Source organism: Chlorocebus sabaeus, chromosome 26 (assembly GCF_047675955.1).
Source record: "Chlorocebus sabaeus isolate Y175 chromosome 26, mChlSab1.0.hap1, whole genome shotgun sequence".
NCBI classification, from domain to species: Eukaryota; Metazoa; Chordata; class Mammalia; order Primates; family Cercopithecidae; genus Chlorocebus; species Chlorocebus sabaeus.
Window position 1 is genome coordinate 54,379,936 of NC_132929.1, and position 21,000 is coordinate 54,400,935.

At 43.4% G+C, this 21,000-nt stretch overlaps 2 protein-coding genes across 4 annotated transcripts in view; one reads left to right on the forward strand and one right to left on the reverse strand.

Moving 5' to 3' along the window:
- DNAJA4 (DnaJ heat shock protein family (Hsp40) member A4) overlaps positions 1 to 2,479 on the forward strand; it is a 17,598-nt gene extending 15,119 nt beyond the window's left edge. For both annotated transcript variants that reach the window (XM_008015721.3, XM_008015722.3), the window contains 2 exons: positions 330 to 430; positions 527 to 2,479. In XM_008015721.3, coding sequence (XP_008013912.1) covers positions 330 to 430; positions 527 to 742 — 317 coding nt within the window. In that variant the 3' untranslated portion in view covers positions 743 to 2,479. The remainder of the gene's footprint in view (positions 1 to 329; positions 431 to 526) is intronic.
- The window catches only part of SKIC8 (SKI8 subunit of superkiller complex), a 25,440-nt gene extending 5,179 nt beyond the window's left edge, over positions 1 to 20,261 (reverse strand). Inside the window, exons 1-11 of one of the 2 annotated variants that reach the window (XM_008015726.3) lie at positions 20,147 to 20,253; positions 15,963 to 16,013; positions 15,227 to 15,254; positions 13,474 to 13,579; positions 12,926 to 13,098; positions 10,243 to 10,391; positions 9,911 to 10,004; positions 8,590 to 8,683; positions 6,327 to 6,419; positions 5,544 to 5,622; positions 3,506 to 3,792 (exon numbers count right to left, since the gene is read on the reverse strand). In XM_008015726.3, the coding sequence (XP_008013917.1) occupies positions 3,703 to 3,792; positions 5,544 to 5,622; positions 6,327 to 6,419; positions 8,590 to 8,683; positions 9,911 to 10,004; positions 10,243 to 10,391; positions 12,926 to 13,098; positions 13,474 to 13,579; positions 15,227 to 15,254; positions 15,963 to 15,974 (918 nt within the window). In that variant the 5' untranslated portion in view covers positions 15,975 to 16,013; positions 20,147 to 20,253 and the 3' untranslated portion in view covers positions 3,506 to 3,702. Of the gene's footprint in view, positions 1 to 3,505; positions 3,793 to 5,543; positions 5,623 to 6,326; positions 6,420 to 8,589; positions 8,684 to 9,910; positions 10,005 to 10,242; positions 10,392 to 12,925; positions 13,099 to 13,473; positions 13,580 to 15,226; positions 15,255 to 15,962; positions 16,014 to 20,146 lie in introns of those variants that run through there. The other variant, XM_008015724.3, reaches the window with a different exon arrangement.
- Between the last annotated feature and the right edge of the window lie 739 nt (positions 20,262 to 21,000).

Below are 21,000 nucleotides of genomic sequence, written 5' to 3' on the forward strand. Positions count from 1 at the left end.
TTTATGCAGACTTGGGTGTCATGACTTCTGGTTCACTTGTTTCAAACCTACCTGTGATGGTGGCTGCAGCATGCTGCCCCCTTGACACACTGCTGGAGCTCAGAGCACGGGCCAGGGGAGCACGGGCCAGAGTCCCAGCCCGAGCCCCAGCCCCAGGCAGTACCTGACAAGGATACCTGGGCTTGGGACCAGCTTTCCAGTCAGATGCCACGCTGCTTTTGCCCAGTGCCATGGGGTGCTAGGACCTGCCTCAGGCTCTCCCGTGAGGGAGAACGACCTCTGCAGGCCCCTCTGCCTTTCTGCTTCATAACTGACCCTTTCTCTGGCAGGTGAGGTGATAAAGCACGGGGACCTGAAATGTGTGCGTGATGAAGGAATGCCCATCTACAAAGCACCCCTGGAAAAAGGGATTCTAATCATACAATTTTTAGTAAGTTCACTGTGTTTCATTGTCGTGGACATATTAAATGCCTTAATTAGAAGGGGAAAAAACAGCCACCTTTCTTTCCCACCTCACCCTTTACAGGTAATCTTCCCTGAAAAACACTGGCTTTCTCTGGAAAAGCTTCCTCAGCTGGAAGCTTTACTGCCTCCTCGACAGAAAGTGAGGATTACAGATGACATGGATCAGGTGGAGCTGAAGGAGTTTTCTCCCAATGAGCAGAACTGGCGTCAGCACAGGGAGGCCTACGAGGAGGACGAAGACGGGCCCCGGGCTGGAGTGCAGTGCCAGACAGCATGACATGGTGCGGGGCAGCGTGGCCCCGCCGGACTAGCACATGATGAATGTAAAGTTGGCACAATGAAAATGGATCGCTTTAATGGCCTCATGTTTGGGATGTCCTGTGTACGTGTTCAGCATTCTTAATTGCTGAGTGTCTTTTTGGTTTTTATTTTGGTTGTAACTTAAGTTATAGCTTAACTTATATTTAAATGTTTTAAGTGTAAATCACCTCTAGTCTGTATATGGAATCTGTTCATTTCTATTTTCAGGATATACTTTTTGAGATGTCAGTGATTGCACCAACACTTTGTGCTTCTAGTGGCTTTGCCATAATTCAGTGTCACCAATAAAGCACAGCCCAGTTAGCAGCTCAGCCCCCTAGAAAACCCCAAGGCACAAAGTGGGCATCCTGGCCCATCTCTAGGTCTGTGGTTTTTTTCCCCCCTTCCTTGGCAGAGTTATTGAGGGCATGATCTCAGGGCTGCTACGATAACATTTCTGAGGATTCTAGATGATCCTCTTAAAGAACAAAAGCACATCCATGGATCGGACATGGCTGCCTGTGCCTGCTTAACAGGGCCAACTTAGTTCCTACTGTTCTGTGCCCTTCAGTGGATGGAATGTGAGTGTGTCTGATCATCTCTCTTCGAAGTTTTCTGAACCTTCCAAGCTCTGTGGTGAGGACAAACCAGTGTTTTGAATCATATGCTGATAACTGTTTGCCTGTGACCCTCACACCTTGTTCTTCATGGTTTTAATGATTTTCTGTTGACAACTTTTGCAATGCTTTCCCACCAAAGTGCTTACCTGTAAAGAAAACTAAATCGTTCTGTGTCCCCGGCAGCCTCAGTGCAGCAACGGAAGCCGAGGGAGAATGCTGCTGGTTTGGCCCATGGCACAGCCAGCTTCTCTGACCAGTAATCTGGGGTGACTTGAGGGTCTGCAAAGGCATAGAACTCCCCAGTGTTTTCCACCTCATTCTCCCAGATTCAGCTCCCTTCCAAAGGATCGTTCCTCTCATTGCACAGCCATATTACAAAGGGCTTCCTGCTCAAGTGATGTTTTGGTAAGAACTGCTCTGAGTTCCACTGTGGATTACAGTTTGTATGGACTACTACTATAAATTATAGCTTGTTTGGAGGGATATCAGTCATCATTTTATTCCTGACAGGTAGACTACAATTCGAACTTAGGGTTACCTCAGTCTTGAGCCATTATTGCTTATTTCTTGCCCCCAAGTCACAAAAAACTTGTAAGCTGTTGGGTTAAAGCAGAGGCCGCCTGTCAGATCTACCCTACCCTTATTTGGTTACATGGCACCTGAGAGTTTCACTCAGACCAGGGATCTTCCTTAGGAGGGTCAAAAAGCAGATCAGACCATGCAGAAGCAGGGTGAACCAGCTGCACGGACCAGGTTCCCGCAGAACATTGCTAGCTAGTGAGGCATAATTTGCTCAAAGTATAGAAACAGCCCACCTATGCCCACTTTGACCATGGGTCAGGATAGATATAAAATCACTTCTTTCCAGCCTAAGTGAAAAATCTATTTGTAAATGGACCACATCTCCGGGGTGTTGTTTCTGTGCTGTGACTTCCTAATTATTGCTAAAGAACTACTGTTTCGTTGGTGATGGAGTAAAATTACATTCAGTTCCTTCTTGTCATATAAGAGGAGTTTGGAGGGTGTTGCTTAAAATTTTATTCCACCTGTACATTTGTCACTTTAAATTAAAATTGAGCTGGTATGAGAGACAAGTGGCTTTGCTTTTTCATTTTTTCGAGAGTTCAAACAGTATTAAGTGCCAGCTTGCCTCTCATTGGTTGATATAATGGAATGAAGTTTCCACCCTCATGGAGCTTTATTTTGGGGATGGGGGTGAATGCAAACAAAAAGTAACTGCTATGAAGAACAAGAGGAATGGGAGTAAGTAGAAGGGAAAGGGAAGAAGGCCTCTACCAGGAGCTGGCATCTAGGCAGAATCCTGGATGCAGTTGGGGAGCAGACGTCCGAAGGTCTGGAGGGAAAACATTCCAAGCAGAGGAATGGCAATGATGATGTGGTTACAGGAGGGTGAGCAAGGCAAGCAGGAGGAAGAAGCAGGGGGCTATGATAAAAAGGATGAGCTTTATTCTGAGGGCAGTGAGTCATCTGGGGAAAAGCACATGACCTGACTCATAAGCATATTAAGTTATGATCAATAAAAAGCAACACTCTTCCAAGTGTTTAGCTACTTACATCTTTCTCATTAACGTGAGTCTCGAGGGGGCTGATGAGGAAGAAACTCTGAGGTACAGATACTCTGAAATAACTAAGGCAGAGCTAGTGTTCTACGGAATGAGGCACAGGCTTGAGCCTAGGCATTATTAAGGCAGCAAGAATAGCAGCCTGCCTTCCAATACCCACCTAGTGAGTTAGAGACCTCTCTGAAATTAATAAGGGGAAGGAGGGCTTGGCAGGGGACATCTTTAATACATCAAGTAGAAGGATGCCCAGATAGACAGGAGTACATAACGTTCCTATGCAGTCAAATATACTCTTTCCTTCAGGACTCCATTCTATAATAGACTAGCTTCTTTATCACAGCTCTGGGGAGCTCGCTGCTGTATCTCACTGCATGAGTCAATTCCCTGGAAGAGCCTGTATTTCTAAGCCGGAAAGTTAAAGAAGTGCCTGGATCTCTTGATGGCTAAGGCAGAGATTTGCTCTTAATGCCAATCCCTCTTACTGTTTCACTGGTAATAGGGTAACTGAAAAAAGAAGCATGTGCAAGGACACTGGTGTTTGCATTAAGAAAGCTTTATGTTAAAGTATGAACAGCATTCCCAATAAAACATGAAAAGATTTATATTGTATCTACAAAATTTAAGTCTTTGCTACAATAAATGCTATATTTCTTTTAAACAAGCCTAAAAAGGTAAGGAATGTCATGATCAATCCATACATTCTCTTTGCAGCATAAGCCTGGAGACTTTGATGTTTAAATTGGACAATCATAGATGTGAATTTCCTGGTCATCTCCAACAGACACAATTTTTGAACCATTTCCACTGTATTTTACTCCCCAGACCTGTAAATTTAAAAACAACAAAAGTTCTACAAATGCCTTTATTCTTTATAATATTTATGAAATGAGCATCCTTATTTTCTTGTTATTCTGAATCTACAAAAACTGAGATGAGGATATTCTTGTACTTTCTAAATCAGTGAGAATGGAGGCTCTAACCAAGCACCTTCCAGTATTGCTATTTAATTAGCATTCCTGTCCCTTCCCATACTCCAAAAAAACCAAAAAAAAAACAAAAATCATTTTTAAATACAGTACTAACCAAGATTATCTATAACCCTTTCAAAGAGTCAGAATCCCGAGGTAACCTAGTGCCAGGAAGATGGAAGTCATAAGAGACCAACATTTATGCTTCCAGGAAGAAAGAGGCCCCACAACTACCCCGAGATCACTGCCTATAGGGGAAATCACAAACTCTGCTCCTCAGCTGGCCCCTTGTGTCCACCCCCCACGGTCAATAATTCTCACTCTGTTATGAGTGGCCTATGGAGCCTGCTTGTCCCCAGGAGCTAGACAACATGATATTGTGGACCATAGATTTTTATTTGCTATGTGTTGAATTAACGGATTCACACCTCTTTCCCAGATAGAATTGATGTGGTTGGAGTTTCTCTAGTCAGGAATAACTTCCTGATTATTAGGAGGTGATTTTGGGTGGTAAGCCTGTCACCCTACTCTGATTTTAGTGTTGGGATTGGGCTGCATGATGGCCTTTCACTCCAGCCTCTGAAACAGCACTGCAATGATCCATGCATACAAGGCAACACAGCTAGCCAGGACTTACTCCTTGAGTAAGATGTTTAAATCCAGGAGTGGAATATCAAGATTCAACCCCCTCAATTTTGCTGGAAACAATTTAAGGTGAAAAGTAAAAAGCATGAACAATGTTAGTTAACTTTAAGTTTCATTTCAAAGAGGAGAAATCTATAGGACCATCTAAAAATATTTAAAATGTATTAAAAGCCAATTTTATACTGCCATGGACGTTTTATTTTTTTATGCTTAGTTCCCTAAGACCTTACAGTGTGGTTAGGACCAGCAGCCTTGGCCTCACCTGGGAGCCTGTTAGAAATGCAGAATCCCAGGCCCTGTGCCAGACCTAGTGAAGCAGCATCTGCATTTTAACTAGGTTCCCAGGGGATACAAGCACACATGAAAGACTGAGCCGTATTGCACTAGAACACCTTATTTCACACAGTCACCTTGGCAAAGACAAAGAGGCTTGTGAGAACAGTTTCCTTTTAAAGACTGAAACAAAAGTTATCAATACCACTAAAGCCAAAAAACTTGTAAGAATTTCCAGCTTCTATATTTAAAAAAAAAAAAAAAAAAAAAAATCACATCTCTTCTTTGGACAGTTCCAAAAATGACAAGTGATAAGCAATGGAATCTCCTGAAGACGAAGGTCGTTGGTGAGCCTGCCATGGCCCAGCAGCCCCCAGGAGAGGGCCCCAGACACCAGCTGCAGCAATTTCCAAAGATGGCATTTAAAGGCTGTGGGGCTAACACAATATCTTCTGGCCTGTGTGGGGATATGCCTCGTGAGTTGCTAGGCTGACAGCACATCCCAGCCTCTGCACCCCAGACTGTGCACAGGAACTCTGGCTACATGGATGACTGAGCAGACACAGCAGCTCAGGCCCAGGCATCTACTGGCATCTACAGCTCAAGCAACAAGGTTAGGAAAAGAAAACCTCTTTGGTACGATGGTCAAACAACCCCAGCTATCTAAAGAGGAAATAGTAATGCCATACCTGATCCTGGTGATCAAAGAAAGTGTGAACACACGTCCTCGTTCCAACATCCCAAACTTTTACACTTTTGTCAGACGAACTATTTTAAAAAGTGAACATTAGTATCGGTTTGAAGTTGGAAGGACTTCGACCAAAAATCCTTTGATGACTTACATTCTTCTAACTTCAGACCCCCCAGCCCCCACGCCTCAGTACAGGAAATGGACAGGTATTGCATCGTCACTGGGTGGCTTTCCCTCCTCACAGGGTAGCCGTTTTCCTGAAATTCTGATCTGCCTGGCCCTCATTTTAATTGTTCTCCAGGAATCTCAGACACAGCTACCTATTTCCAGATGGGAGGGAAGCCTGTTAAAACTTCAAAACCAAGGCTCGCAGGAGGCCTCTAAAGCACTGTGCAATGCCTTCAAGTTGTCCATCTCCTGCTTTCCAACTGTCTTGGCCATCCCAGGGCTGACCAACACTGAGATCTATAAACAACATTTTACAAACATTTACATATTTTAAGTTACCAGTGGAACACAAGTCTACCTTAGAGTCACTTTGGTAGAAGCCTCAATTTATAATGAAAAAACTAAGAGTTTAACTGTTTAAAAGGATTCCTTGTTGACTTTTGTTCCAGCTAAGGTCAACTAACTTCACTAAGTAAAAATTTTAAGAACTGCAGAAAACAAAGGCTAACTGAATAAAAAAGAGTCAAACATCTTTAAATGTTAAGGCAATCTATACAGGAAGACTGCCCTCATCTCCCCAGCATTTTAGAAACTGCTAAGAATCATTAAGTACCTGGAAACAAAGTGAGTGTCATCAGGACAGAACGCAACGTTCAGCACCCAGGAGGCATGGCCGCTCAGCGTGCCAGCCAAATTGGCATGTTGTCTGAAATGGGAAAGGTCCAAACAAAATTGAGATGTTAATTTCTAGAGTATAATCACCGAAGTAGAAAGTTTATTATTAACTCTGCCCATAAACTGGATCAAATCTGCTATCCTTATAATGACCATGAATACTATATCACAAATTCCCCTTTCAATGAAGTAGCATCATGCATTAGAGACAAATTTTAATAGCAGCATTAACCCATAATGTGTTGATGCTACTAAGAGCCAAGAATAAAATCTTTAACAAGCAAAGAGCTGAAGCTCAAAATGAACAAAGAACTACACTATAGAGGCTTCGCAAGCCAACCCCTAAGATGAGGAAAATGAGAACCAACGGGGCAAGGAAGCTGTCTCAGGAGAAGGGCAGGTTCAGACTCCTGCCTGCACCGGCAGCCTTTCCATATGGAGCCAGTGCTCCCAGTCCAAGGAGAGCGTCAAGATGTATTCATTATGACAGATGCAGCTTGGAGAGACTATTTTAAACCTAATCAAGAACAAGACAGGTCTAATTACAACAGCTATTTTCACTTTTTTAATAAAAATGAAACCCAATCACCTCTGGCAAGAGAACCACCATAAGGCCTAACTGAGGTCAGCAATTTTACCCCTGAACACAGAACCCAGCAGAGTGGAGCAGACCTCAGTTAGGGGCCAGGAGGCAGTCTCAGTGGGATACAGTGGGACCATGGGAGGATAAGAAGTCCTGGGCCTTAGTAAAAAGATCAGTAGTTGCTAGGGGCTCAAGGTGGGAGGAAGGGATGATCTGGTAGAGCATGGGATTTTCAGGGCAGTGAAACTATTCTGCATGATACTGTAGTTAGTGGTGACTACACGTCATTATATATTTGTTAAAACTCATGGAATGTACAACACAAAGAGTAAACCCTAATGTAAAATATGGACTTTAATTAATAATAATGCATCAATATTGGGTGAAAAAAACCAGTCTTGGGTCTTCATTCAGTACCACCTCCTTGGGCAAATCAACACCTCAGCTTGGGTTTCTCATGTGCAAAATGGGGACACTAATCTGTGCTGCTACCTCATTGGTTGCTGGGAGGATCAATAAAACAGTGGCAATGGAAATCATAAAGTCACAAATGTAAGGAACTGCTGCATTTATACTGCCTCTGCCACTATCAGGCAAGTACAACTCTACAGAGATATCTTTCCCTCTCGGCTGTAGCACCCTCATTCAGTTCTAATTCCAAAAACTGCAGTTAGAATTCTATGTCTAGCTGATAATCTTTTGCCATAAAAAACTGCATTTTAACCAGAAGTGGCTAGAAGGAGCAGAGTTCCTACTGTGAGGTTTAAACTCGCAAGCAACTATCACAGGCCCCTGAAAGAACACACACGGATGGTCAGGGTTGCAGTACGTGCAGGTGGAGGAGGTCTTGGCACCATGGCTAGGGTCGGAGTGTGATATGTACCTGCAGTGGATTAGAATGCCATGTTCAGGAGCAATGAGCCAGAGGCACGCCTGGCAGGGAGAGCTGACCACAGCACTGAGTCACAGTATCAAGAACACAGATCCAACACATTACAGGGGATACCTCAGTAGGGAATAGGAGTCAGGGCTAAAGATGATGGGGGAAAACAAGAAGACAAGGGGGTCTGCACAGGTTTACAATGATGGCTGTGAATGAAAGAGGATGATTAACTTGCTTCTATACTCATAGTCAAAGGCCAAAACCAAAAACACTCCCATCTAGACCTGTAGCAGGCTTATAAACTGACTGTTCCCTAACTAGGGCAGAGGCATGTCTGCTAGAACAGCCCTACCCTTGAAAATGGATGCTCTAATTTTTTCCTGTCCCCAGGGGCCAGCTACAGCCCATGGCTCCATTTCCTCATCTGTATATTACTTACCTATCCCAAAGAATTTGAAGTCAGTAAGCTCACAAAAATCAAGCTGCCTAAGAAAAAGTAGCAAGTATCTGATCCTACCAGGGAACCCATGCACATCCTCCTCCAAGCAGCCCTTGAGGACACACACTAAAAATGGGCGCTGAATGGGGGAGGACTGCCTGGGGAGTCAAGGTGTTCAATGTGACTTGAGCACAGGTCTTTACTAGGGCTGCTCCCTAGGGCTCCTTGTAACAATAAGGGGACAAGACGGACATCAGCAGTAAGGGAGACACCTTGAATCTCGACAGGTAACTTACACATCATAGATCTTGATGTATCCATCATCTGAAGCAGTGACAAGGAGCTGGGAGTCCGGGGAAAAGGTCAAGGAGCGAATGGGCATGGCATGGCCTGAAATTCATAAAGGCCCTTGTTAATCTGGTGAACCACTGCCTCCTCACTCAGCTTCCCACTGACAATGTCCCTTTTAATGATTACAAGCCACTGAGTTGAAATACCCAGGTGCTTCAGGCAGAAAAGCAAGAGTTCTGACTGGGCCTTTCATCTTAATGTTCTCGAAACATCCACATAACCCCAGTCTCTCCTCCTGGAGCCATTTCTCTTTAGTTCCCTTCCCTGCCCTCAGCATGCATTGCTTTAAAGAACTTCTCTACTACAAATATGGCCACACAAGGAAATATACATTGCTCCTGATTTGTAAGGTTGAACAAATTAAGATGTTATTTCCCTATCAAATCCTTTATTACAGTGTAAAGGATAAACTATAGCAATGTGAGGAGGTAATAAGGTCACTTGATTAGAATTCAAAACCGCACGAAAGTATGTGTAATAAGGTCTCCCTCCAATCTACCCCTGTTCTTTAGCTACCCAGTCCTCCTTTCCAGAGGCCACCAGTGTGGACAGTGGGCACAATACTTTCATCCACCTTCAAATTATCAACAAAAAGTTGTTTTCAATCACAAAGTTTGTCAGAATCCAAAATGACAGAAATGAGACATTCATATAGCAAATAAATATTAACACACACATATATATAATGTGATAGATTATGATATAATCAATAAAAAGTAAGTCTGTTCACCCAAACAAGCATTTAACACTGTTACAAGAATTAGTATGTCTAGGTTAAAACTACAGTGACAGGCCAGGTATGGTGGCTCATGTCTGTAATCCCAGCATTTTGGGAGGCCAAAGCGGGATGATCTCTTGAAGCCAGGAGTTGGAGACCAGTCTGGGAAACATAACAAGACCCCATCTCCTCAAAAAATTTAAAAACTAGCCAGACATCATGGTGTGCACCTGTAGTCCCAGCTACCCAGGAGGCTGAGGTGGGACAACTCCTTGAGCCCAGGAGTTCAAGGCTACAGTGAGCTATGATCACACCAATGCACTCTGGTCTGGAAGCAAGACCCTATCTCTAAAAGGAAAAAAACAAAAACAAAAACAAAAAACCTATAGTGACAAGATTAAAACCTGGAGGCATTTCAGTTTTCCAACTGAGATTGATATTTTGTAAATCTAATGCCCGTTTGCCATTTAATGGCGTTTTAATGAAAGAATAATTCTTCCTTTGTGATTTGATAACCAAGTTTATAAAAATAAGATGATGATATATACCTTCCAGCGTATGCAGAAGTTTTCCAGTTGCAATATCAAAAATATTGATGATTCCATCTATGGCTCCACTGGCTAGATATTTCCCATCAGGACTCTGTTCAGAGAACATATGGAAAAATTAGCACTTTCAGACCCCATGTTGTTAAGCTACCCCTACCAAACTCAAGCAAACCTCCTGCTGTCTACAGGTCTAACCAGCAACCTGGCAAACCACACCAGTGAGAGAGCAGCTGCCTGACCAGACCAAGGCAGAATCTGTGCCAAGGACTGCAACAGGCTGGAAGGGCAAACTGAAAGAATCAGAAGGAGAAAAGAAAGCAATGTTTCCTTACATATGCAATACTAAGAATGAATTTTCCTCTCGTGTCCAAAGAATACTCCTTTTTCCCACTTTCCACACCAAAAATGTTCACTTTGCCGACATGAGTTCCTGTGGCCAGATACTGGGAATCAGGAGAAAAGGCCAAAGTCCAGGCATCCACTGAACAGAAAAAAGAAAGACAAAAATACAGTGTGAAAAGATTTGGCCTTAATTTTAAAAACTAAAGTTTTACCAAAAGACACATCTTTTTAAATTGGAGTAGCAGTGTCCTGATTCAGAAAATTATGTTGTAAAGACGCCAATTCTTTATCAAGTTTAGATTGAGTTTAAGGGTTTCTTAAATTTTTAATAAGAATAGGACAACATCAAGTGTTAGCAAGGATGTGGAGAAACCAGAACCTTCATACACTGGTGGGAATGTAAAATGGCACAGCCACTTTGAAAACCAGTTTGACAGTTTAAGTGAAAACAAACACCATAATATCCAGTAATTCTACTCCTAATGAAAACATATGTCCACACAAAGGCTGGTACACTCATGGTCTTCGCTTCCTCCTACTTTCTCACTTCTCCATGACTGGGGATTGCCTCTCTTCTTTTTTTCTCTTCCTTTGTGGTGGTTCAGATTCTCCATGCATATTTTCAAGATAGGTAGAAACTAAGTGTTCATTTTCCCTACATTCATCAGACCCAAACTCATCTGAGGAGTTTTACCTTCAGATGAATTTAGCTGCTCTTTAGCTGTCAATAGCAATGCTTGCTTTTGTTACTGGACCAAATAACTGTTGGCTGTTTAATGGCCTTGTCTAGTTTTATGCAGAGTCCTATCCAAAAAGAAAATAAACCCAACTTTCAGACTCCATTCTTCTATCTTTTTTTTTTTTTTTTTTTTTTTTTGAGATTGAGTCTCACTCTGTCACCCAGGCCAGAATGCGGTGGTATAATCTTGAGTTCAAGCTATTCTCCTGCCTCAGCTTCCCGAGTAGCTGGGACTACAGGCGCACACGACCACGTCCAGATGTCCAGCTAATTTTTTGTATGTTTTAGTAGAAATGGGGTTTCACTATGTTGGCCAGGCTGATCTTGAATTCCTGATCTCAAGTGATCCACCCGCCTCAGCCCCTCAAAGTGTTGGGATTACAGGCGTGAGCCACCACCACCACGCCTGGCCTCTTCTGTCTTTTTCATTCATAACAGTAACTTTTAAAACCTTGCCACACTTGGACAACACCCAGTAAAAGGTACTGTTTATCAGGGAAAGTGAGCTGGATACATACGCCATCCTTTTACTTGGAACCAATCCAGCAATGACTTCTTCAGCTGCCTCGTGCCCAGCGCTGCAACCAGCATGCAATGACACCAGCATTATGACCCCTAGGAAAGCTTAGGTGCCCAAGATGAAAAGGTAGAAACAGTAGTGCCTCTTCCTCTTTTCTTAAGACCATACTTATATATTAGAGTTTTAATGGACTTTGCAGGATAGTTTGGGGACCCAAGTCCTCTGTAAGTAACGTAAGCAGAGTAAGGGCACATGTAAAGACAACCATCTAGGGAGTCAGGGTGCGTCTGGGTAGCTTTTTCCAAATATATATCCCACCCCTCGTACTCCGAACACTATGATTCAGTGGATCCAAAATATGGACTGGGTATGCACATTCTTAAAAGAGCTCCAGTGGTAAGAATTACAGACAAGAAATATTGCTTCTGAGGGAAAATGCACTCAGTTTCCAGACAACCCAGCCTCTTTAAAAACTCTGGAACCATCATTATTTCCAATACAGGAAAAGCCTAGAGTGGCTACTGAGCATAACTCGTGGGAGGTGAATCCATCCAGGGCATCAATCAGGGAACTGTGTTCATGGAACACCTAAGCAGCTCTTCTATCATCAACCCACAAAGGGGTATGCCACAGAATGCCAGGCTATTCGCACCCTCTAGCGGTTACCACCCGTTCTGGCACAGCAGGTTCTGCTGGGGAAAGTTGTGCAGCCATTTATAAGTACATGTGAAGCTCAAAAGAATCCTGAAATGTCCTCTGTGCTCCACATTAGTCAGCCTATGACATCATTGACTTCCGTCATCTCAGATGATGTTTACCAAGGCTGATGGACAAGATTATGCTGTTCTACAGTACTTAAAACAAAAAAATCGATGTTTCTTAAAAGTTTCATATGTATCACATACCAGGAATCACACCCTTTAATCAAAATGAGTAGAGATGACCATGATACACATCTATAAGGACCCCATGCTTTACATTCTAGGCTTCCAAAAGGCAGTGAATGAATCAGCTCAGAATATGGTAAATAGAGAACCTCTGAAAACACAAAATACAGGTCAACAACCCCAAACCAGCAGTTCTGAAATCCAAAAAGCTCTGGAAACTACTAGCTTTTTCCACAGGTTTACTACCAAAATTCATTTGGCAGCAAAATCTAAGCTGAATTGACACAGGGCTATTTATAGCCTTTATTTATCTCACTTAGTGTAAATACTCACGTTTAGTTGCAGAGTGTTTCATTAGAGTGCTGTTTCCAGCCCCACTGAAGGTATTATGTGAAATACAGTTCATGCACCCATTATCATCCCTCTCAAATCCAAAAAATTCTGAGCTATAAAACACATCTATCCCTAAAGATTTTGGAAAAGAAATCATGAGCCTCCATTATCTCCCCTACAAGTAAAACTCTTACCAGGTCCTGCATCTATGGACTTTATCTGTTTGCCATTTTCCAAGTCCCAAAGACGAATATGAGCATCAAGAGAGCTGGATGCAGCAATGGGCAGGGTGTGGCTGATGTCCACAGACACCACTCCCAGCTGATGTCCCTCCAGACTCCACTGTAGGTCCAGCCTCTCATCACGCCTTCAACAGGGGACAGAGAAATGGATTTCTTCACACAGAACACACTTTACCTGGCATCTGAAATTCTGGGTCCCTGTGACTATGCAATACCAATGGTCTATGAAATACAGAATCAGAGAAGAGTTAATGAGCTACAGAACACCAAATGCTGCCAGGTTTTCAATGTAGGACTTTAAGATTTTTTTTAAACTTTAGGGCTTTAATACAGAGTAACAGGAAAACAAGTGGGAAAAAGAAGCTGCTGTTTTATACCACCAGATTGCTATAGATTTCTTGCCTAGAAAAAAGTATTTCCCAGACTGCAACTGGCGAGTTCAGAAGCAAAACCTCAGCCCCCAATTTTCCAAGGCTGTATGTTAGGGGAGAGGTACTCACCATTTCCAGACCTTCACCAGGTCATCCAGGGAGCCTGTGACCACTGTCTCAGAGTTTTCCTTCTTGTTTGTCCCCCAAGCAACTGACCAAATGGCATCATCATGGGCTAGAAAGGAAAGTAAAGTCTCCTTGCATATGACTTAATGAAGCTGAAATACTGTTCAACAATTGTAAGGTAACGTTTATTTGTATTTGCTTTACTATTTTACAAAGTGCTTTCCTATACAGCTTTTATTGAAATTTTGGGGCCACATATGAAAATTGGAGGTTCTGAAGAAGCTACTTGCCCTAAATCTCATGCTTACCAGATGGGATGGTAGTACTTTGGACTCTAAATCCAGTGCCCTTTCTTTTAGCATGCTATCTGGTATATAGCAGTCTACAATGGCTATCACTTGGCTAAAACAAGTAAAGCCAGTGGGAAAGACCCCCTCCTACCAAGAAAAGACCTAAACCCAGTAACAGATACTCCGTAAAGATCTTTGGAAACGAGTAGGCAGTTCAATTCTAAACAGTATAGATCTAAAAGAAAATACCTAATATAGCCTCCATATATTAAGTTGCCTTTCCCCACAATTACCTTTATTATGGTTAATGGGCCAATTATTACAACAATCCTAAGAAGTGGGTACTATTAATATCCTCATTTTATAGACAAGGAATGAGAGGTGCTAGCATTCAAATCCAATCTCTATTAATTAAAGTCTACCTTAAATCTAAGTCTGTAAGCTGCAGGTTTGGTAGGCCACACCGCTGTATGTGCAGACCCGGTGTGGATGTAAAAATGTGACAAGTGCACATGGAGGCTTTACCACTGCCTGGCAACAATTCTCCAGTGATACCTTCCCAAAATATGAATATAAAGGCATTAAACTTAAACAGCTGTGCATTACAGACAGAGTTGTAGCTTCCATTTCAAACCCCACCTAACTCAAGCCTGCTAACTTGCCACCTGGATGACAATAGCTACATATAAGGTAGTTGACTGGCATGCCCAATTAGCCTACTAGTTACTTACACTAGCTAACCTGGATGATGCTGTTGGCTTAAATGTCAAACTACCTACAAGTCACTACTTAGAGAGGAAGAGCTTTGATTAGGCATTCCACAAATTCCTTAGGCCTTCCTAAACTCATCGAGGCTATAGTGAAGAAATGAGATGGGTGAGTAGCCCGTGCACAGACATGACTCCTTTTTGGGTACAAAGCTCTGGACCACTGGTTAGCTACAATCCCAGCCCACTCTAACCTGCGGCCTGCTCTCCCATCCCTGCCACTGCCACTGCTGCACAGCTCCCAGCCCTCCCCATGCACTCAGTGGCCTCAAAAGAAATTCATCTCACTATTATAGGCATCACTTTCATTAAGGGCCAAAGCAAGTTCTAAGTTCAGAAAAAGGCTCACGTTCACCTCCCCGGATGAGCCGGCATTAACAGAGTTTTGAGGCTCAAAGCATTTCCTTCTTCCACCTCGCCAGCTGGGAAGCTCGGTCATGTCTTCCTTGGGTGGGAAAATTTTCCTCAGCCTGGAAGCCTCCAACCTATCATGATGACTGCTTTTTTTTTTAGTTGGTTGTTCAGGTTTTTGTTGTTGTTGTTTGTTTTTTTAAGAGTATTTGTTTTCAGCTGCCAATTCTTCCGCAAAGTGAGTATACTTGAAAACTGCATGTCTGGTCAGCATGACAAAAGTCTTAAAGAAACCAGGGACAACAGTTTTTTTCACAGATGAATTGCTTAAACAGGCAGGCTACTTACCTTGCTCTTGTTTGAAGAGAATACCATACTAAAAAAAGAACAGAAGCCACATTAAACCCATGGTCAGATTTCAGATGTCTCACATTGCCTCCAGAAAGCACTCCTCCCCAAGTAGACAGAGTCACTACAGCGTTAGTTACTTCCTCTGCTGTCAACCTGGCCATCCTACAAGCTCCTTGATCCCCACTCATGCAAGATTTGTACAGTCCTATCAGAAAAAAATTATTAAAGAAACTGACACTCTCTCCCTCTTCCTACTACCCACACTCACCCAACAAGACCAATAAATTATGTTTTCTTTTTCTGTTCTGCTCACCAAGGAAGCTCAGAGTCCAGTTTGCAGCTTATATTTTGCAGCTGCATAAGAGCACACAGCATGCATAACAGTCTATTAACTTTGTCCCTAATCTTATTACAAAGATCTGTTTCTCCTGTTCTATCTTCTATTCTGATCTTGCTGTTTTTTTCTTTTGTACAACATCTTTTAAGCTTCTTCTATTACTCACTAAACTGTGGTAAAGACTTAGAGGAACCAGTCCTCCTCTTAGTATTTGCATTTTACTAGTCCCACCTAACACTGTGGTAACTAGGCGACTAGGTACCCAGGGTCATCCAGCTCTTTAGGAGCAGGGCAAGAATGAGATGCTACTTTCTTGACTACACATCCAGAAAACCTACTGGACTTGAACTTGGCAAAGAGACCAACTGATGTTCTTCCCTTCAACACGGCCCTTACCTGGTTGGTCATTTCCTTAACCAAGGATCAAGGGCAAAAGGCCAGACAGTTCTGTGGAAACAACACCAGGATTTCAGTGAGGGGTGTCATCAGGATAGAAGGGCACACAGGAAGTTCCCCTTGACCAAGAAAATAAGGCAACTCCTTACTATGAAGTTGTTCTGACACCCTTCTATGGATCAGTCCCTGGAACCTCCTTCACACTCCCTACCAGGTGGTATGGTCTTTTTTCTTCCTCTGAACCTAGGGACTCAACTAACAGCTAACCCCATCCCACGGTTTCTTCACCTCAAGTGTGACTACAGAGAGTAACCAGTCTCTGTCCTTTGCTGCTTTTTAGAGAGAAGAAAACCACTTCTCCTTTTAATATTAAATATTATTTATTAAAAACAAACAAGGGGAAATCCAAAGATGGTAAAGTTCTTATGTTACATGCAAAGGTCTCAACCAAAAATGCCTTTAAGAGCCAATAGTCAGGTAAATAAGGGCAGAGGCTGGAGGGAGACACGGTGTCAAGAGATTGAGACCATCCTGGCCGACATGGTGAAACCATGACTCTACTAAAAATACAAAAATTAGCTGGGCGTAGTGGCGCGCACCTGTAGTCCCAGCTACTTGGGAGGCTGAGGCAGGAGAATCACTTGAACCTAGGAGGCAGAGGTTGCAGTGAGCCAAGATCGTGCCACTGCACTCCAGCCTGGGTGACACAGCGAGACTCCATCTCAAAAAAAAAAAAAAAAAAAAATAGCCGGGCACAGTGGCTCACATTTGTAATCCTAGCACTTTGGGAGGCCGAGGTGGGCAGATCACGAGGTCAGGAGATCAAGACCGTCCTGGCTAACACAGTGAAACCCTATCTCTACTAAAAATACAGAAGAAAAAAAAAAAAATTAGCCGGGCGTGGTAGTGGCACCTATAGTCCCAGCTACTCGGGAGGCTGAGGCAGGAGAATGGCGTGAACCCAGGAGGCGGAGCTTGCAGTGAGTCAAGATCGCACCACTGCACTCCAGCCTAGGTGACACAGCAAGACTCCGTCTCAAAAAAAAAAAAAAAAAAAAAAAAAAAGATCTAATTTCTCAGGCTACATTAAGGGCTAATGGTTCTTATTTCTTTGTGTGTGCCATAGACCCCCTTTAGTGGCCTTTTTTTTTTTTTCCAAGATAGGGTCTCGCTCCATCACCCAGACTGGAGTGCAGTGGTGCAATCATGGCTCATTGCAGCTTCAACCTCCCAGGCCAAGTCTTCTACCACCTCAGCCCCCTGAGTGGCTGGGACTACAGGTGCGTGCCATGCCTGGATATTTTAATTTTTTATAGAGATGGGGGTCTCCCTATGTTGTCTAGGCTGGTCTTGAACTCCTGGGCTCAAGCGATCCTCCTGTCTGGGCCTCCCAAAGTGCTGGGATTACAGGTGTGAGCCACCAGACTCTGGCTCAGGATGTCTTTACAGAAAATACACAGGTTTAGAAATGAAACCAATTATAGTAGGTTCTCATTATTCACAACAATTATGTTCTAAGAAGTTGCTACAGACACCAGTTATCCAATAGAGAACCACTGTTCCTTGGGAAACCGGTTCCTGAAAGCCTCTGGGCACATTCTTGTCAACCAATCAATATATAATCATGTTTTATGTGTGTTTATGTTTAAAGGCACTTACTGAATATACATTAGTAATTCATTAATATTGAACTCATACCTAAGCAAAGCTTATCTAACACACATATTTTCGCCTTAAGACAAATCACAGACTTCTTGCATTTAGAAACACTTCAGCACAATGCTTGGGGGCTATCTCAAACAGTGGAATCACCAACAAAAAGCACAGAGAAAAACGTTGCACCAAAGACTGCAAAAATGACATTTGCTTGCAATATGAGAGCTGACAAGAAGGCAGTGTCACCTTGTTTGACTTCAGCTGAGAACATGCGCATCAAGCGACTAAAATTTTTATGTGAAAAAAAGTCATGTCTTCCAAAGACCACAAAAGCATTTTAAGTATTAATGTGGGGGCTACAGATAAATTTTAGTGAGTAGGTGAATTCATAAATACAGAATCCACAAATAATGAGGATAGACTATATACTAAAATTTTATTAAAATACAAAAACATATGTGCTTCTTTATTGGCTCATTATATATGCAATCTAGAAGCAAATTTAATAACTACCATAATTTCAAAGTTGTAAATGAGCTTACACAATACCGTGATATGAAAATATCTGTAATTTATATTCATAACAAAGTCACACTGCTAATAATGTGATTTATTGCCTACATTCATAGTGGAAGAAAATGCTAAATTTCAGTTGGAGGTTAGGAAACAAAGATGCAATTTTTCCTCTCATCCAAGTTCACGGCCCTCGCAGTTCTACCCACTGTCAGTTTAAGGGACCATACAGTTAAGGCAACCAGGTTCAGGTTACTTTCTTTAAATCTGCCAGCCCAAAAAAGCTGCCGAAGGTTTTCCAATAACAGAAAATCAAACAAACAATTTATAACTAATCCTTGCCTATGAAGATCTCAAATTGGTAGTGTTTTGTTTTGGTTTTGTAAAGACAAGGTCTTATTATGTTGCCCAGGCTGGTATCGAACTCCTGGCCTCAAGCTATCCTCTTGTCCTGGCCTTCCAAAGTGCTGGGATTACAGACAAATTGGTAGTGTTTTATTCATTTGTGACCCATGAACAGGGTTCTTTCTGCCCAGGGTAGGAAAGACAGGAAAGCACTCGAGCCAGTTTGGCTAATGGGAATGGTATTCAACCTCTGAGTGAGCACAGCCTTCTGCCTGCTGAAGCACAGGCTTGTCCTCTTCCCTGTCATTCTGGGCCTCACATTTGGCAATGGATAGAAACAAAAAAAGAAGTAAGGCTTGCGGTAAGTCAACCTCCAAAAACCCGGATTCCAAAAGACAAGGGTATGATTCTATCAATGAGTGCACATTTGAGGATGTACAATGAATCCGGTCCTATTTTAAGTAACACACAAAGATTAGCTCACTGAAACCTCATAACCCCATTTACTAGGTACAGTAGTTCTTTAGCTGAGGTTTTGATTTCCACAGTTCCAGAGGTCAACCATAGTCCAAAAATAGGTGAGTAGTGTGCAGTAAGATATTTTGAGAGAGACCACATTCACATACATTTTATTACACTGTTATAATTCTATTTTATTATTGTTGTTAATCTCTTACGGTGCCTAATTTATGAATTGAACTAAGTAATCATAGGTATGTATGTGTAACCTGTATGAGAAAAAACACAGTATAGATGCTTCTCAACTTACAATGGGGCTACTTCCCAATAAACCTATGTAAAGTTGAAAAATTTTACATAGGTAAACCACGGTAAGTGGTCAGGGTCCACGGTAAGTCGGTCAGGGTCCTTCACTATCCAAGATTTCAAATATCCACTGCAACGTACACCTCGCACTATTTTCTTATTATCAGTTCCACTTTTCTAATAAGAAAATGGAGGCTTAGAAGCGGTTAAGGAAGCCCCCAAGGGACACTATAAGGTGGATACAATCTATAGTATATGCTACCAAGATACACTACCTCTTACTTCAGGGTCTTATGAAGGTCAGAGCTAAGAGACTTTAGACCTTAGCCCTCTCCTGCCATCTTCTCTCTTTGGGAAACTTTTCCCTAATTTTCCCAGGCAGAATTTATCACTGGCTCAGTGTTTCCAAGGAACACTACAGATGCCTCGATGAAACTACTCTGGCAAGTCAAAAGCCCACAGTATTGCACGGTACTTGGCGTAAAGCGAACCCAGCCTCTGTTTGTACCCGTCCAGTGATGTCTATATCTGTCCAGAACGCTACCTAAGAAGACAAGAGTGGCCCACTACTGGAAAACTTCGGTTAATACCGTCCTCCCACCTACGGATAACTGATCTCCTCCGCAGAGAAATCAGCCCTAATCTCGGTGCTGCCCAGAACATTCTCAGGACGCAAAAGGAGGCCACCTACGGGCCTCCCCCTCTCCCCTCAGGCCCCGTACACCGAGGGACAGCCAGGGCAAATGGAGTAACGGAAGCCACCCTCAGCTCCCAGGGCCTGCAGCATCCCTGAACGGATCTGCTTACAGGCAGCGTCGGGCCCAACCTCGCTCACCCGCCCTCTGGCCTGGACCGTCAACTGCCCTAATGACCGCCATCCCCAACGGCCCTGCGGTCCAACTCACCACTGCCCTGCCAGGCTGCACGTCGGAAGCCGGGCTCAGCGCGACTGCGACGCGCAAAGATGAGCTAACGAGGGGGCGGGGCATTGCGCCGGCCCCGCCCTCACGGCGCGGAGCACGCCGCAGCGCCCCCTGCCGTCGCTACGCCGGGTGCGGGGCAGATGCCGAGGGCGAGTGGGCGGAGAGAGGAGGGAGGAAGCCGCGCCCTGCTTCCAGAGGCGTGGTAGCTGGAAATTTGCTCCCGGAAGCGCAGACGTTTAGCTTCCGGCAACTGCAGGTTTGGGGGCTTGTGTTGCAATTTCATTGCAAAATAAATTTGTTGCTAAAATAAATTCAGTGAAATCGAGCTTTGTCTTTCAAACTGCTAGTCATAACCCATTAGCGTGACAGATATCAGTTTAATAGGTTGTCACTGGCATTTTTTTTTTTTTTTGGAGGGCCAGGCAGAGTGGCTCACTCCTGTAATCCCAGCACTTTGGGAGCCGAGGTGAGAGGATCGCTTGAGCTCCTGATTTCCAGACCAGCTTGGGCAACATAGCGAGAGACCTCGTGTCCACTAAAATTCAAAAAAATTAGCACATGCCTGTAGTTCCAGTTACTTGGGAGGCTGAGGCAGGAGGATTGCTTAAGCCCTGGAGGTTGAGGCTACATTGAGCCGTGATCACACCACTGCACTCCAGCCTGGGGGGCAGAGCTAGACCCCGTCTCAAAAAAAGAAAAAAAAAAACAGAGATGGGGCTGGGTGTGGTGGTTCATGCCTGTAATCCCAGGATTTTGGGAGTTGGAGGTGGGTGGATCACTTGAGGTCAGGAGTTTGAAACCAACCTGGCCAACGTGGTGAAACCCCATCTCAAGTG